We start from the raw sequence: 13113 nt of genomic DNA, 5'->3' as shown, positions 1-13113 counted from the left end.
GAGAGAGAGAGAGAGAGCGACTGAGAGAGAGAGAGAGAGAGCGACCGAGAGAGAGAGAGAGAGCGACTGAGAGAGAGAGCGACCGAGAGAGAGAGAGAGAGAGAGAGCGACCGAGAGAGACCGAGAGAGAGAGCGAACGAGAGACCGAGAGAGAGAGAAAGAGAGAGCGACCGAGAGAGAGAGAGAGAGAGAGCGACCGAGAGAGAGAATTAATTTGTTTTTCAACTAAACGCGAACATTTCAGAATGAACGCGAGACTTGTTGTTTGTTTTGGTTTCCAAAACAAAACTGACATTTATTCGTTTGGGACATAATGATTAATGATAATATTCCCGGATACGCTCATGATTATTCCAACTTCCGGCGGGGTAGATTTGACCCACCGCCGTCGACCCGGAAGCAGACGCTAGTCGCGAGCTGTTTCCCGTCGGTGGCGTAAAGATGGCTGACCAGGGCGCCGCAGATCCTGCTAATAACAACAATAAAGATGACTCCGCGGAGGGAACCATCATTAAAGTCACCGTTAAAACACCCAAGGACAAGGAGGAAATCGCCATCGCTGAAGATTCGTCCGTCACGCAGGTTTGAGACGGCTTTTCCGGGGCCGGTGGCAGGCGCGTGCGTGTGTCTGCGGGGAGGGGGAAGAGAAGCGAGCGTCGTGCCCACAACTTCAGCTAACCAGCTAGCCTCCTTAGAATGGACGCCGTTCTTACCGGCAAAGTGCGACACTGTCGATATAGTATTATTTTTCTCCTTTTACTACAGCCTCCCATTTTCAACAAACGTGTAGCGGAATCACGAGTAAGCGTACTGAACAGACGAATATTGCAACGTTTGAATGTGCGCTGTGGCTAACCGGTTAGCTGCTATGCTAGCTGGGCTAAGTCAACGCTAGCTAGCCGTGTCGTCAATAGTGTCAGCTGACGCTTTTGTTTTAAACTGGCCGATGGTGCGAAACACTGTTGGGGCCGCCTTTGAATGTGTTTTGGGGCTTGGACAATTGCCGCCGTCTTGCTGAGAGTTTCGGCCAAGCAAATGGGCGGCGTTCGTTCGAGTCTGGAACATTCTCCACTGTCACCGCCACTGACTGACTGAGTCATGGCTCGATCAGCTTCCCTGAGAATTGTTCCTCGCGACCCGCAGGGCCCGTTGGCTCGGCGACGTGTCAAGCGCAGTAACACAGCAGCACTTGGTTATTACTATTCACGTAATGGTGCAGATGTAAACATCTGGTTGCATTCGAGCCTCGCAAAGATGCTGGGCTGGGTTTTAAGTCGTCCATGCAGTGCAAGAATCCTCTGAAAATAAAGACGCCCCCTCCCTCATATATAGAAATAATAATGCGTACAGTGACAGTTTAGACTAGGAATTTACTGATGGCAACGGATGAAACGGTACAAAGTAGAATGAAGTGCTGTAAACCGTTAACGCAGGTCAGGGGTCATCTCGATTGCCCTTGATTGTCTTGTTTTGGCCGCACGGCGTTGTCACGGTTAACATGGCATGATAATGTGACTCAAATGAAGGGCCAAAGTCATCACGACATGTGAATTTGAGAAGAGATTCACTTGCTGTCATGTCCATGTTCCGTCACTTGGGCAGCAAGCACAAACGGTGTTAATCATGAAACGGCATTCCAGGTTTGGGTTTGGGACTGAGCCCATGGTCTGTCTTTTAGTTCAAGGAGGAGATCTCGAGGCGCTTCAAAGCCAAGCAGGACCAGTTAGTGCTGATTTTTGCCGGCAAGATCCTAAAGGACGGCGACAGCCTCAGCCAGCACGGCATCAAGGATGGCCTGACGGTGCACCTGGTCATCAAGACAGCACAGAAGTAAGATGGCGCATTGGCCAAACTGTAGTCACGCAGTGTTGTTTTCCACTCGTATACATATATAGAATATGAATAATAATACAATCTAAAAAATAATGTTGCATTCTCAGATTTCTTTTTTTCCCGTTATTTGGCCCGCAGGGCCTCAGACGGAGGCAGCACCTCGGCCTCGAGCTCCTCGCCCACGCCAGCAGGAAGCGCTGACGCCCCCAACACGGGCACCGCAGCAGCCTCCACGACAAGCTCGCCCCAGCCGCCTGCACAGACGCCAAACCTGCTGAGTGAGTTGGCTGGATTCCTGTGAGTGTCTCTGCGCGAATGTGCAGTGGCCTTCACCAGCCTCCCCTTTGATTCCCCACAGTGGGTTTCGGCGAACTCTCCAACCTGGCGGGCCTGGGCATGGGCTCGGCCAACTTCATGGAGCTCCAGCAGCAGATGCAGCGCCAGCTCATGTCCAATCCGGAGATGCTCTCGCAGCTTATGGAGAACCCGCTAGTGCAGAACATGATGTCCAACCCGGACCTGATGCGACAGATGATAGTGTCCAACCCGCAGATGCAGCAGCTGATGGAGCGCAACCCAGAGATCTCGCACATGCTCAACAATCCCGAGCTCATGAGACAGGTGGGCGCGAGTCGTGGGGAAGCACCCCGTCCACCTGTGCTGCTTTTGACTCCTTGTCCACGTTGCGTCCCTCGCCGCAGACCATGGAGCTCGCTCGCAACCCAGCCATGATGCAGGAAATGATGCGCAACCAGGACCGGGCTCTCAGCAACCTGGAAAGCATCCCTGGCGGCTACAACGCCTTGCGCAGGATGTACACCGACATCCAGGAGCCCATGTTCAGCGCCGCCAGAGAGCAGGTAAATGAGATGCCAGAAGAGTTTCTCTTCTTGGAGCAAAACAACGTTCACGTCATGTCAGCTAGCAAACCTTTCAACCATTCCGACTTCCAGCTGGTCCACATTTCACAAGCAAAAATATCCCTCAAGAAAAATGTCGCACTTTCTCATTTGCCATAATGCCACATTCACCTTCAGTCCTGCGTTTCCGTTAAACGTCTTCTGCATTGCCAATTTGAATGGCTTGACATTGAGAGGGTCTCCCGCTTGAACCTTTTCCCCGGGCAGTTTGGCAACAACCCCTTCTCGGCCCTTGGCGGCGGCTCAGAGTCAGGCGTCCAGCCGTCGCGGACGGAAAACCGCGAGCCCCTGCCCAATCCCTGGGGCCCGCCCAACGCCTCCACCCCACCGGAGAACGGCAGCGGCTCGGCGGGAGGCACGGCCGCCCCCGCCGCCGGCACTAACCCCACCGTGTCCAACCCGTTGGGTGTCAACCCTGCCAGTCTTGGAAACGGTACGATGGTGACAGTCATCAGAGACACCTGTCCACTGAGATCATGTCTTTGTTTTGTTTTTCCCTCGCACCCAGGAATGTTCAGCAGTCCGGGCATGCAGAGCCTCCTGCAGCAGATCTCGGAAAACCCTCAGCTCATGCAGAACATGCTCTCTGCTCCTTACATGCGCAGCATGATGCAGTCGCTGTCCCAGAACCCAGAGCTGGCCTCCCAGGTGGGTACCTGGTCATGAAAAGACTCGAGAACAAACTTAAAAAGTTTCTCAAGCCACGCCTGAAAAACACACAGTCGTCATTTTTAGCTCAGTAAGCAATTTGGAGAATTAAGAACTTGCCCCAGACATTGCATTATTATTCCTACGCTCTCACCCAGAAGAATCGTCTGTCTTCCCAGGTGATGATGAATAACCCCTTGTTTGCCGGAAACCCACAGCTGCAAGAGCAGTTCCGGTCTCAGCTTCCCGTCTTCCTGCAGCAGGTAGCACGGGCGTTTTCTTGTGCGTGGCCTCCGAGCTGAGCTCACTTTGATGGCTTGTTTGTTTCCAGATGCAGAACCCCGAGGCGCTGTCGGTGATGACCAACCCGCGTGCCATGCAAGCGCTCATGCAGATCCAGCAGGGCCTGCAGACGCTGCAGACCGAAGCGCCTGGCCTCATGCCTAGGTGAGCCCCACAAGCAGACGCGCGCGCTTGACAAGCAACATTATAGCCACATTTCTTTTTGGCCTCAGCTTGATGGCAGGTGGCATCCCCGCCGGAGGCAGCGCGCCCGCCGAGAACCCCGCGTCCCCGCCCAGCAGTGCCGCAACGCCGCCAAACGTCACTCAGCAACAGCAGCAGCTCATGCAACAGATGCTCCAAATGTTTGCCGGAGGAGGAGCAGCGGTATGCACGCACAGCATCCGCAGGTTGTAGTTTGCCGAGATCCAAGGGTGATTTTGCTTTTTCTCCAACGACTTACCCCGGGCAGAACCAGACCCCCGAGGTGCGCTTCCAGTCGCAGCTGGACCAGCTGAACGCCATGGGCTTTATCAACCGCGAGGCCAATCTGCAGGCCCTCATCGCCACCGGAGGGGACATCAATGCTGCCATCGAGAGACTCTTGGGCTCACAGCCCTCGTAAAGACACGCATGCAGACACACACACACACACACACACACACACATATACACACATGCACATACATACATACAATACATACATACATACATACATACATACATACATACATACATACATACATACATACATACATACATACATACATACATACCAGTGCCCTGCATAAACACACACACCACATCCACAGACTAAAAGTATCGCAAATCGCTCCCCAAACTTTACAAAGACACTTTGGGCAAGATGTGACACCTTGATTTTGCTCCATTCCAACATTTGGCATCATCCACCCTCTGTTTCGTCCATTTCTTGGCAATTGTGGGACAGACGGCCTCTTGCTTGTAGAGCTCAAAGTGCGCGGCCTGACGCCATGCGCCATGCGCCAGCAAACCAAGGTGAACAAATAAATGTTCCTGCGACCTCCCGTTTTCTGTTCTTGATCAAAGCATGATTGCAGCGTTCCAGGTGATGCCCTCGACATGTCGTTTGTCATTCCAGGTTAACTGGGGGGGAGGGGGGGGTTGTGTGTCTGAGGCACTGTTGCTGTGCCTTTTGTGCCCCCCCCTTACAACGCGAGACCCCCAAGTTTTGTGTGTATTAAATTCGCACATCCGCAGATTACAGGATTTTACAGACGCAAAGAGTTGGTGCAGCCGATGCTGCCGCAAACAATGAAACAAAATGAGCTTTTCTTTCTTTTTAATCTGAAAGATCCTTTTTTTTGGGGCGCATTTAAATGAATGAATGAAATCTGTTCAATCAGTTGAATTTACAAAACAATTCTAGTATGGGGGCCTGCCTGCCTGCCATACGTTTTAAGAAAAAGAATCTAGCCCTAGATCTATTTTGTGTTCTCTCCTTTGGAAACTCTCAGCATCGTAGTTGTGGTAACCATGGCAACTGCTTCTTCAGCTATGCTTTGTTTGTTGACCTCGGCTGATAACGGAGAAAAATAAATTCATCTCCCAATTGAACATGTTGGAACTAACTTTTAACGGTACTGTACTAAAAAAAATTAAAATGAAACATGGTCAAAACGTGTCTGCGCCCTGTCTTGGTTGGTTCCGTCAACCTGGTACCTGTAAAGCTGCAAAGACGTGGAGCAACATCCTGTGCCAAAATGTTTGTCACGTTAAACAAAAGACATAACTGCAAAAAAATATTTTTTTACATTTTTCCGTCTTTTTACAATCTTAATTCTCTACATTTTCTTCAAATAGCTTCATTTGAACAATGAGAGCTGAGCGACCCAACCAAATGTGGCAGCTAGCAGCGCCCCTGTGTGGCTCGGGCATGTAACTACACCTTTTAATTGCGTTTGTTTAGTGGAAAAGAGTGAATGAAGTACATTAGAATGCAAACTAAAACGGTCTTCAACAACGCGTGTCCACTGCTGATATGGAGGTAATCTCCAACAAAGGTGCGTCCGCGTCGGTCCTGGCAGGCGTGCCACCTGTCGGGCCAGCTTCCCGAGCCGTTCTACCGGTTGCGCCCGTCAGCTGACGAGGCAAGGGCGGGCCACTCGCTGCCCCCCCCACCCCCACCCTCCAAACCACCGGCAGCCTGAGATAAAGAGGGAAGTGTACGGATGTAGTCGGACCGGTTCCACCTCAGTTCTCTCCCTGGTGTGGAGGGAGAGAAACCAGAGGGCTGGATGTAGTATTTACTCTGTCGGGGGGGGGTCTTCTGATGTCGAGGAGGAAGCCCGAGTGAGCGATTCCGGGATGGGCTCGGACGACACGTACAATTTTGTTTTCAAAGGTGAGTTCGTGCTGACTGTTTTTGTGTTGTGGTGATTGAACTACTCAACGTGAGCGCTTGGGCTTTTGGAGGCCCGATGGCATGATTGGTTTAAATGTGTGTGTGTGTGTGTGTGTGTGTGCGTGTGTGTGTGTGTGTGTGTGTGTGCGTTCGTGTGCGTGTGCGTGAGTGCGTGCGTGCGTGCGCCGCGCATATGTGTCCCCAGTGGTTCTGATCGGCGAGTCCGGGGTGGGTAAGAGCAACCTGTTGACGCGCTTCACCAAGAACGAGTTCAACCTCGACAGCCGTACCACCATCGGCGTGGAGTTCAGCACTCGCACCGTCCAACTGGACAACTGCACCATCAAGATGCAAGTGTGGGACACGGCCGGACTGGAGCGCTACCGCGCCATCACCTCGGCGTGGGTGCACGGTACAACGTGGTGCACGGTTGTGGACTTCGAACGTTACGGCAAAGCGTCGTTTGCTTCAGGTATTACCGCGGGGCGGTGGGCGCCCTGCTGGTGTACGACATCAGCAAGCACCTGACGTACGAGAACGCCGAGCGCTGGCTGAAGGAGCTCTACGACCACGCCGACCCGCACATTGTGGTTATGTTGGTGGGCAACAAAAGGGACCTGGAGGACCTGCGCACCGTCCCCACCGATGAGGCTCGGGCCTTTGCAGGTGCATGCTCGCTGACTTCCTTGTAGTTTTCCCACCACTTGAGTCTTGGAACACGATCTTACATCTCTGTCTGGACACAACGTTACAACTTTTTGAAAATGACAACTTCGGTCTCTAGCAATCTGCCAATATTTTCAAATGTTTTCTTTTTCTACATGGCACCTCTCCGGTCACATGATCTCCCCATCCCATCGGTCTGTATTCAGAGAGCAAGGGTCTGATGTTCATGGAGACGTCAGCGTTGGACTCCTCCAACGTGGAGGCGGCCTTCATCGACGTTCTGACGGGTGCGCTCCGCTCGTCTTGTTTGCTGCCGTCGAAATTTTGTATTCTTATCTTTTTCTCCTCACTGCACCCCGCAGCGATTCATCGCAAGGTCTCCAGCCGAGAGGTGACGCGGGGCTCCATCAGCGCCGTGACGCTCACCAGCGAGGTGCAGGAGGAGCAAAGGCGCTGCTGCAAGAGCTCGTAAAAAAATAAGCTGTTGTTTAGATTCTTTGGTCGCCTTTTAACGATACAGTGGTGCATTGCACTTGCGAGTTGATTTGTTTCGTGACCACGCTCGTAACTTCAAATACAAATCATCTTCACCATACAAATGAATGGAAGTTTTATAAATCCCTTTCAGCGGCCCCGAAAAACAACAAAAATGAGTGAATTATGTTTTTGAATAAAAAAAAAGTATGTATAAACAGTTTTCTAATTTAAAATGTAAAACAATGTAAAACAATTTTACATCATGATAATTCCATGGGCATTTCTTGACCTGCGTGAAGCTGGCCCCCCACCCCACGCAAAATTTAAGCAAAATAGTCTGTTTCGTTTGTGCTTCGTTTAACTTCACGCAGGTCATTTCTTGTCCTTCTGCTGTGTGTGTGTGTGTGTGTGTGTGTGTGTGTGTGTGTGTGTGTGTGTGTGTGTGTGTGTGTGTGTGTGTGCGTGTGTGTGTGCGCGCGTGTGTGTGTGTCCGTGCGCGTATGAATACTTTTATTTTGAAATGCAACATCAGATTTCAATAGAAACTCTCTCGGTGGACACCGGAGGTGGTCATGTTCTTCGGGACTGGTCTGGTCTAACGATAGCTAAAGAATTTCTTTTGATTATTTTTTAAAATTAGGTGCAATGACAGTAAAATGTGCATATTTCAGAGGACTTTTATTTTGAGTGGACTCCAGGCTGGCAGTGAAAAGGGGGTTTTGAAAACTGTTTAAAAACAATGTTCCGTGAAGCAAAACTCGTTGCATCCAATTGTAGCATTTGACCGGACACATTTGTTAAATCATGACAGACCCCTGGAATAAAGTGGATTAGGATGAATACCGCATTCCTAAATGTTTTTGAAGTTTCCCTCGTTAAACACACTTTGTTCAATTGATCCGGATTATTATCAAGGTACCGCAGAACGTGAGGATGAACTGATCTTTTGGGTTTGACACCTGTGATGTACATTATTTCAAAATTTAAACATTCAAAGTAATAAATACTGTTTGTAAATGAATCATACAAATACACGTACAAACATTAAAATTAATACACCGATAAAATAATTCAGAGAATAAAAGCATCAAAAGGTACATTCTACAAAACTATTTAAATGATAAATTAAAAACATTCTTCAAAATTGTTGGGGGCGCCCTCCATCGCGCGGTTCACCCCGGAAGTGACGCCTATTCCATGTTACGGCCAATCAGCGTTCATCGCACACATTTAAAAATCTTAAACAGCGTATGTTAGGCTTTTTGCAGCGGTCGTCGACTCGGCAATACGGTAACGGTTTCCTTGTACACTGGATAAAACACTTCTTGTTCAAGTAGGAAAGATTACTAGAAAGATGTGGTCGATTTTCAAGCGAAATTGACTGCTTTGCAAGACGTTTGTCCTGATGCTAACAGAAGCTATAGGAGCTGTTGTCCTTTTGGCCAGTGTGAGCGTTGAAGTTGTGTTTTGGCATTTGGATGATTTTCCTGTCTTGTTGCGTCTAAAGAACCATGGTGAAGGAACGAATCCAGAAAAATCCAGCTCGGAGCACTCTGGCTGAGATTATGAACAAAGTGAAGGAGACGCGTAATAAGAAGCTGGCCCGGGCCGTGGCGTGCAACAGGGGGAAGAGAACCAGACTTGCCCACAACAGTAACACCAGTCGCTCATTAATTTCTGCTTGTCATTAGTTTTGATTGATATAATGACATGAATATTTCATTCAGTCCTTTACAAAGAACATAATTGGTTTTACTGTAAAAAACAACCACAACAGCAACAATCCTTCCGCGTCGTGCAGTATTAACCCAGTGCGTGTCGTTCTTGTGGACATTAGGCAGCATGGCGCCAGGCGACCTTCTGGCCACGGTGCAAAAAAACAACACGTCGCTGGCGATTGCACTGCAGACCGAGAAGGAGATGGTGCGACAGGCCAAAGCTGTCATCTTGAAGCTGACGATGGAGCGGCAAGCCCTCCAACTGCAAGTGATAGTGCTCAAAAGGAGACTCCTGGAGCAGCAGGCCCTCGCCACTGCATCCACACTGGTAATCAGCGTCCTTGCAACAACTTAGTTAAGAATGTTTTCATAATGATAAGTCTCTTCAAATGGTGTTTTGAATCAGGCTGAGGTGTCAGAGTTGCCCATGGAAGTGGCAGAGTTGCCCGTGGAAGCAACAGTGGATCCACCATGGTACAACTTTCTTTCAATGTACATTTGAATAGATATCGTCTTTCTAACTATGCCTGGTTGGAATTGTGTAGGAGAGAAAGCATTGGTGAAGGCAGGACGGCTGACGTTTCCCCGATTTGTGCAGGTACACACACACACAATAAGATATCGTGCAGATCAATTCATTTTATGGCAGACAGGAGAACTTACTTGAACTTCACACGTATGTGTTGAGCTTAATAGCAGATTTTCCTTTCTTTCCGTACAGTTAATTTATTTTGGTATGGAGTAATTTCAGTAATACTATTTGGATAGAAAAAAGGATGACTTGGTGTATCCTTTGATTCACTCAAAACTCAGCTAACAGGACCCTGTAGTATGTGTTTAAAATGTCAGTTTTGTGGAGGACACTGAGTGCAGGTGTTGTCACCCAGTGGCGCTTTTTTTTTTTTCTCCTTTAGTATTACTTTTTGGTGGGGGCAGGAGATGCTTACTCTTATGTGTTAGTACAATGACAACCTTTGACTGTGTTTACAGAGTCTCCTAAAATGGACGTCCGGTCTGAATATGTCCAAATGGCTCTGCCTCCGACAGTGGTGGTGAGGCCAAAACACAATGGTGGAGAATGCAAGCGCAGAAGGCGGTCTAACTGCATAGGTTCCATCGGCGACATGAACTTGGAAGCGCTCAAAGAGAAGCCCCCCAACCAACGTGAAGAACCCTGGGAGCTTTTGAAGGTGAAGGTGGACGATGGCATCCACATGCAAAAATCTGAAGCGCCCGTGAGGGCTGGCAAATCGGCACGGCCCAAAGCGAAGGCGTCCATGCACAAGCCCCCCAAGCGAGGATGCCAACCAAGGCGAGCCCCTCTCAAAAAACCTTGTGAGAACCCCAAGAACCAGGAGTGCTGCGCACCATGCCCCGAGCAGTTCAACACCTCGCTGGGCTCTGACATTTTTGACTTCACATGCGAGGAGGCCGTTCACCGGACGCCCTTCAAGGGCAAGTTGGACAGCTTTGAAGACCCCGCCGCAGAACCCCCGGCTCCGGACCCCGCCGCAGAACCCCCGGCTCCGAACTCTGGCTCACCATCTTCGCCATCCTCCGAGTCGGAAGATGACCTGTATGTACCCAAGAAGGCCAGAAGGGGACGCTGCCCCCCTGAGACCGCCAAGATCATCACGCGCAGCAGGCGACCTCCCAACACAAACGCCGGTCAGCATCCACGTTTTGATACTTGATTTCAGTTCTGTGGATGCCATGGTGACGACGACAAAATTAGGTGTTGGCGTAGTTTTGTAGTTGACTCCTCCCCCAACACAATGTAGACGGTTGAACAAACCTGCAAATTGCTAACATTATACAAATGAAGTTAGCCCAACATGTCTTCACCAGAGATGGGGACTCGAGTCACTGTGACTTGGACTCGAGTCGACTCGAGTCGCTGTTTTGATGACTTGTGACTTGACTTGACAAAAATAAAAAAACTTGACTTGGAAGTTAAAGACTCGGGACTTGACTTGACTTGGGACACGAGGACTTGAATGACTTCAATGTTATTTAGTTTATGTTTTCAGTTTGAATATAAAATTAATAATAGATTTAAAAAAGTAATATCGATAACACGGTAGGAGCGCAGGCTGAGAATGGCGTTGTCATGATTGGATCGCTACCCTGTCAATCAATCAGTCGTGCCCTCTCTACCTACCGAACGTGCTCATTGGAGAATCATGCCCCTTTATATCAGACATGCACAAACATGTCAGCGGGAGCGGTACCTTCGGCTATCGTAATTACCTTTATGACGGCAAAAGACGGACAGCACAGTGCAAGATATGCAACAGAAACATTTCAGACAGCCAGACAACAACTTCAAACTTTGTCCGTTTGAAGTTTATAGAGCTCTTGTGTCTCCAGATGTTACAGCTGAAACATAAAATGTTTCTAATGCTCTTTAATGTGTTTCTTCTTTCAGATTTTTTTCAGATTATTTTTTCATATTTGCAACTCAAATGTCGGCAGACGTTAATTTGTTTAGATTGAGCTGTCAATCATTGTATGAGGTAATTTCTTTTTTGTTTGATTCCATGGTGTATTTGACTGAATATCAGTAATTACAGTGCAAATCCAAATGATTGTCATATTTTTTAAACAGTTTAGACACATTGGACAATGATGGTTACTTAGTTACTTATATCTTGTCTTTTCACGTTACTAAGATCAGATTCTGCGGGTGAAATTGCAATAATAAGGTGACTTGACTTGACCTATTTAAGGACTTGACATGGACTTGACTTGACCTATTTAAGGACTTGACTTGACTTGCCCAAGAAAAAAATGACTTGGGACTTACTTGAGACTTGAAGGTTAAGACTTGAGACTCACTTGAGACTTGCACATGTGTGACTTGGTCCCATCTCTGGTCTTCACAGAAGTCCTGCGCCAGGGCATGGTGGCCACCGCTGTGCCTTCGGTCAGCACCCTGGCGGAAGCCGACAAGACCATTGATGGCATCCTCTCCAGTTTGGAAGACTCCCTCTTCCAAAGTCAGCCTCCGCTTTCCCCTTCTCCACAGTGGCAACACCAGCGAGTGACTGTTCGCAAGAAACGTATGTTGATATTAGTGATGCCCATTTGTCCACTGTTTAGCTTGTGTTAGCTTAGCATTCGCCTCCTTTTTTTTCTGGGAGTCCCCCTGTGCATGTCTCCACTTCTTGTTATTGTTCTTCTCCGCGCGCTGCCATCACATCTCTCCAGGTGGGCCGGCTGGCTCCGCTCTGCACGTCGCCGCCAATCGAACGCCGCGGTGTCTCGGCTCTGATCTGAGTGACGTGACCAATGTGTTGCCTGCAGACCACCACGTCTCCCCACGAGCACGCCGACGCACCCTGGTGGTGGACTACAAGGAGCCTTCGTTGAACAAGTACGTTGATGCATGAATGAATTGATTTTCCTAATGAGCGCCAGTCAATCGTTTGCCTTTTTATTGACCAAACAAGGCAGTGTTTAAATGACGCATAGCTTCTTTTATTCAACAGGAAACTCCGGCGTGGGGACAAATTTACTGACTTGCAGTTCCTCTCGCCGAGCTCGCCCATTTTCAAGACCAAGTTGTCAGGCAGAAGGTCCCGAGAATCTCCCCGCGCAACACCCAAGCCGGACAAATTTAACGAGCCGTTTGTCAGATGTCGTGAGTTGATCAACACGTGTAAATAATGAAAATAAAGTTTTTTCTTTTTCTTGTAAATAATAAAAACAGGGGTCTTTTCTTGTAAATAATAAAAACTGTTTTTTTTTTCTTGTAAATGGACAGCATTAGTTGCATTAAGTGTAAAAACTAAAACAAATAGTTAGTTTTGACCTTTAATTTTTTTAAAGATTTGACTTCATTTAATTAGTAACCGTAAAGATCATGGGCAGTCTTCAATTAAAAAATGCCAAGATGTCTGTGGAAATTGCAACATAAACACATTGATTTTTTTAAATTTTATTTTGTAAATTGGCTACAGTATTCATACAAAGCCCACGTTAATTTCACTTGAGTCTTGGTGTTGGAGCCTAGTTAATTCCCTATATTGATTGTATTAATATCATTTGTGGTCTGGCCTATGAATTATTTCTGTTCTACAGGGCTGTCTCAGAAGATTGGAATATTGTGATAAAGGTCTTTATTTTCTGTAATGCAATTAAAAAAACAAAAATGTCATACATTGTGGATTCATTACAAATCAAC

General features: G+C 48.3%; 3 protein-coding genes across 5 annotated transcripts; all 3 read left to right on the top strand.

Annotated features, from left to right (window-relative positions):
- The first annotated feature begins 395 nt into the window (after positions 1 to 395).
- ubqln4 (ubiquilin 4) lies at positions 396 to 5342 on the top strand. 2 transcript variants are annotated; one of them, XM_037263943.1, is made up of 12 exons: positions 396 to 582; positions 1679 to 1830; positions 1972 to 2111; positions 2192 to 2454; positions 2535 to 2693; positions 2961 to 3186; positions 3262 to 3401; positions 3581 to 3664; positions 3733 to 3848; positions 3917 to 4070; positions 4156 to 4334; positions 4382 to 5342. In XM_037263943.1, the coding sequence occupies exons 1-11, from the start codon at positions 442 to 444 to the stop codon at positions 4306 to 4308; spliced, it is 1728 nt and encodes a 575-aa protein (XP_037119838.1). In that variant the 5' UTR covers positions 396 to 441; the 3' UTR covers positions 4309 to 4334; positions 4382 to 5342. The 2 variants fall into 2 exon arrangements, with proteins under 2 accessions (XP_037119838.1, XP_037119837.1); XM_037263942.1 differs by having other exon boundaries at positions 4156 to 5342.
- Positions 5343 to 5896: 554 nt separating this feature from the next.
- On the top strand, positions 5897 to 7300 carry LOC119130378 (ras-related protein Rab-11A-like). Of its 2 annotated transcripts, none has more exons than XM_037264217.1 (5): positions 5897 to 6066; positions 6272 to 6467; positions 6539 to 6732; positions 6939 to 7019; positions 7095 to 7300. In XM_037264217.1, the coding sequence occupies exons 1-5, from the start codon at positions 6030 to 6032 to the stop codon at positions 7202 to 7204; spliced, it is 618 nt and encodes a 205-aa protein (XP_037120112.1). In that variant the 5' UTR covers positions 5897 to 6029; the 3' UTR covers positions 7205 to 7300. The 2 variants fall into 2 exon arrangements, with proteins under 2 accessions (XP_037120112.1, XP_037120111.1); XM_037264216.1 differs by lacking the exon at positions 5897 to 6066 and adding an exon at positions 6071 to 6190 and having other exon boundaries at positions 6254 to 6467.
- Positions 7301 to 8413: 1113 nt separating this feature from the next.
- sgo1 (shugoshin 1) lies at positions 8414 to 12596 on the top strand. Its single transcript, XM_037264734.1, has 9 exons — positions 8414 to 8499; positions 8717 to 8862; positions 9047 to 9255; positions 9334 to 9401; positions 9473 to 9525; positions 9918 to 10595; positions 11813 to 11989; positions 12138 to 12303; positions 12419 to 12596. The coding sequence occupies exons 2-9, from the start codon at positions 8721 to 8723 to the stop codon at positions 12594 to 12596; spliced, it is 1671 nt and encodes a 556-aa protein (XP_037120629.1). The 5' UTR covers positions 8414 to 8499; positions 8717 to 8720.
- The last annotated feature ends 517 nt before the right edge of the window (positions 12597 to 13113 follow it).

Source organism: Syngnathus acus, chromosome 11 (assembly GCF_901709675.1).
Source record: "Syngnathus acus chromosome 11, fSynAcu1.2, whole genome shotgun sequence".
Lineage (NCBI taxonomy): Eukaryota > Metazoa > Chordata > Actinopteri > Syngnathiformes > Syngnathidae > Syngnathus > Syngnathus acus.
This window is presented reverse-complemented; position numbering and strand designations above follow the sequence as displayed.

Excerpts from the sequence above, each read along its gene's own strand:
- sgo1 (XM_037264734.1), top strand. The coding sequence starts at position 8,721 with ATGGTGAAGGAACGAATCCAGAAAAATCCAGCTCGGAGCACTCTGGCT. Across the intron at positions 8,863-9,046 it reads AACCAGACTTGCCCACAACA|GCAGCATGGCGCCAGGCGAC; the intron begins GTAACACCAGTC and ends TGTGGACATTAG. Across the intron at positions 10,596-11,812 it reads ACCTCCCAACACAAACGCCG|AAGTCCTGCGCCAGGGCATG; the intron begins GTCAGCATCCAC and ends TGGTCTTCACAG.
- LOC119130378 (XM_037264216.1), top strand. The coding sequence starts at position 6,148 with ATGATTGGTTTAAATGTGTGTGTGTGTGTGTGTGTGTGTGCGT. Across the intron at positions 6,191-6,253 it reads GTGTGTGTGTGTGTGTGCGT|GCGCATATGTGTCCCCAGTG; the intron begins GTGTGTGTGTGT and ends CGTGCGTGCGCC. Across the intron at positions 7,020-7,094 it reads CTTCATCGACGTTCTGACGG|CGATTCATCGCAAGGTCTCC; the intron begins GTGCGCTCCGCT and ends TGCACCCCGCAG.
- ubqln4 (XM_037263943.1), top strand. The coding sequence starts at position 442 with ATGGCTGACCAGGGCGCCGCAGATCCTGCTAATAACAACAATAAAGAT. Across the intron at positions 2,112-2,191 it reads ACAGACGCCAAACCTGCTGA|TGGGTTTCGGCGAACTCTCC; the intron begins GTGAGTTGGCTG and ends GATTCCCCACAG. Across the intron at positions 3,665-3,732 it reads TTCCCGTCTTCCTGCAGCAG|ATGCAGAACCCCGAGGCGCT; the intron begins GTAGCACGGGCG and ends GTTTGTTTCCAG.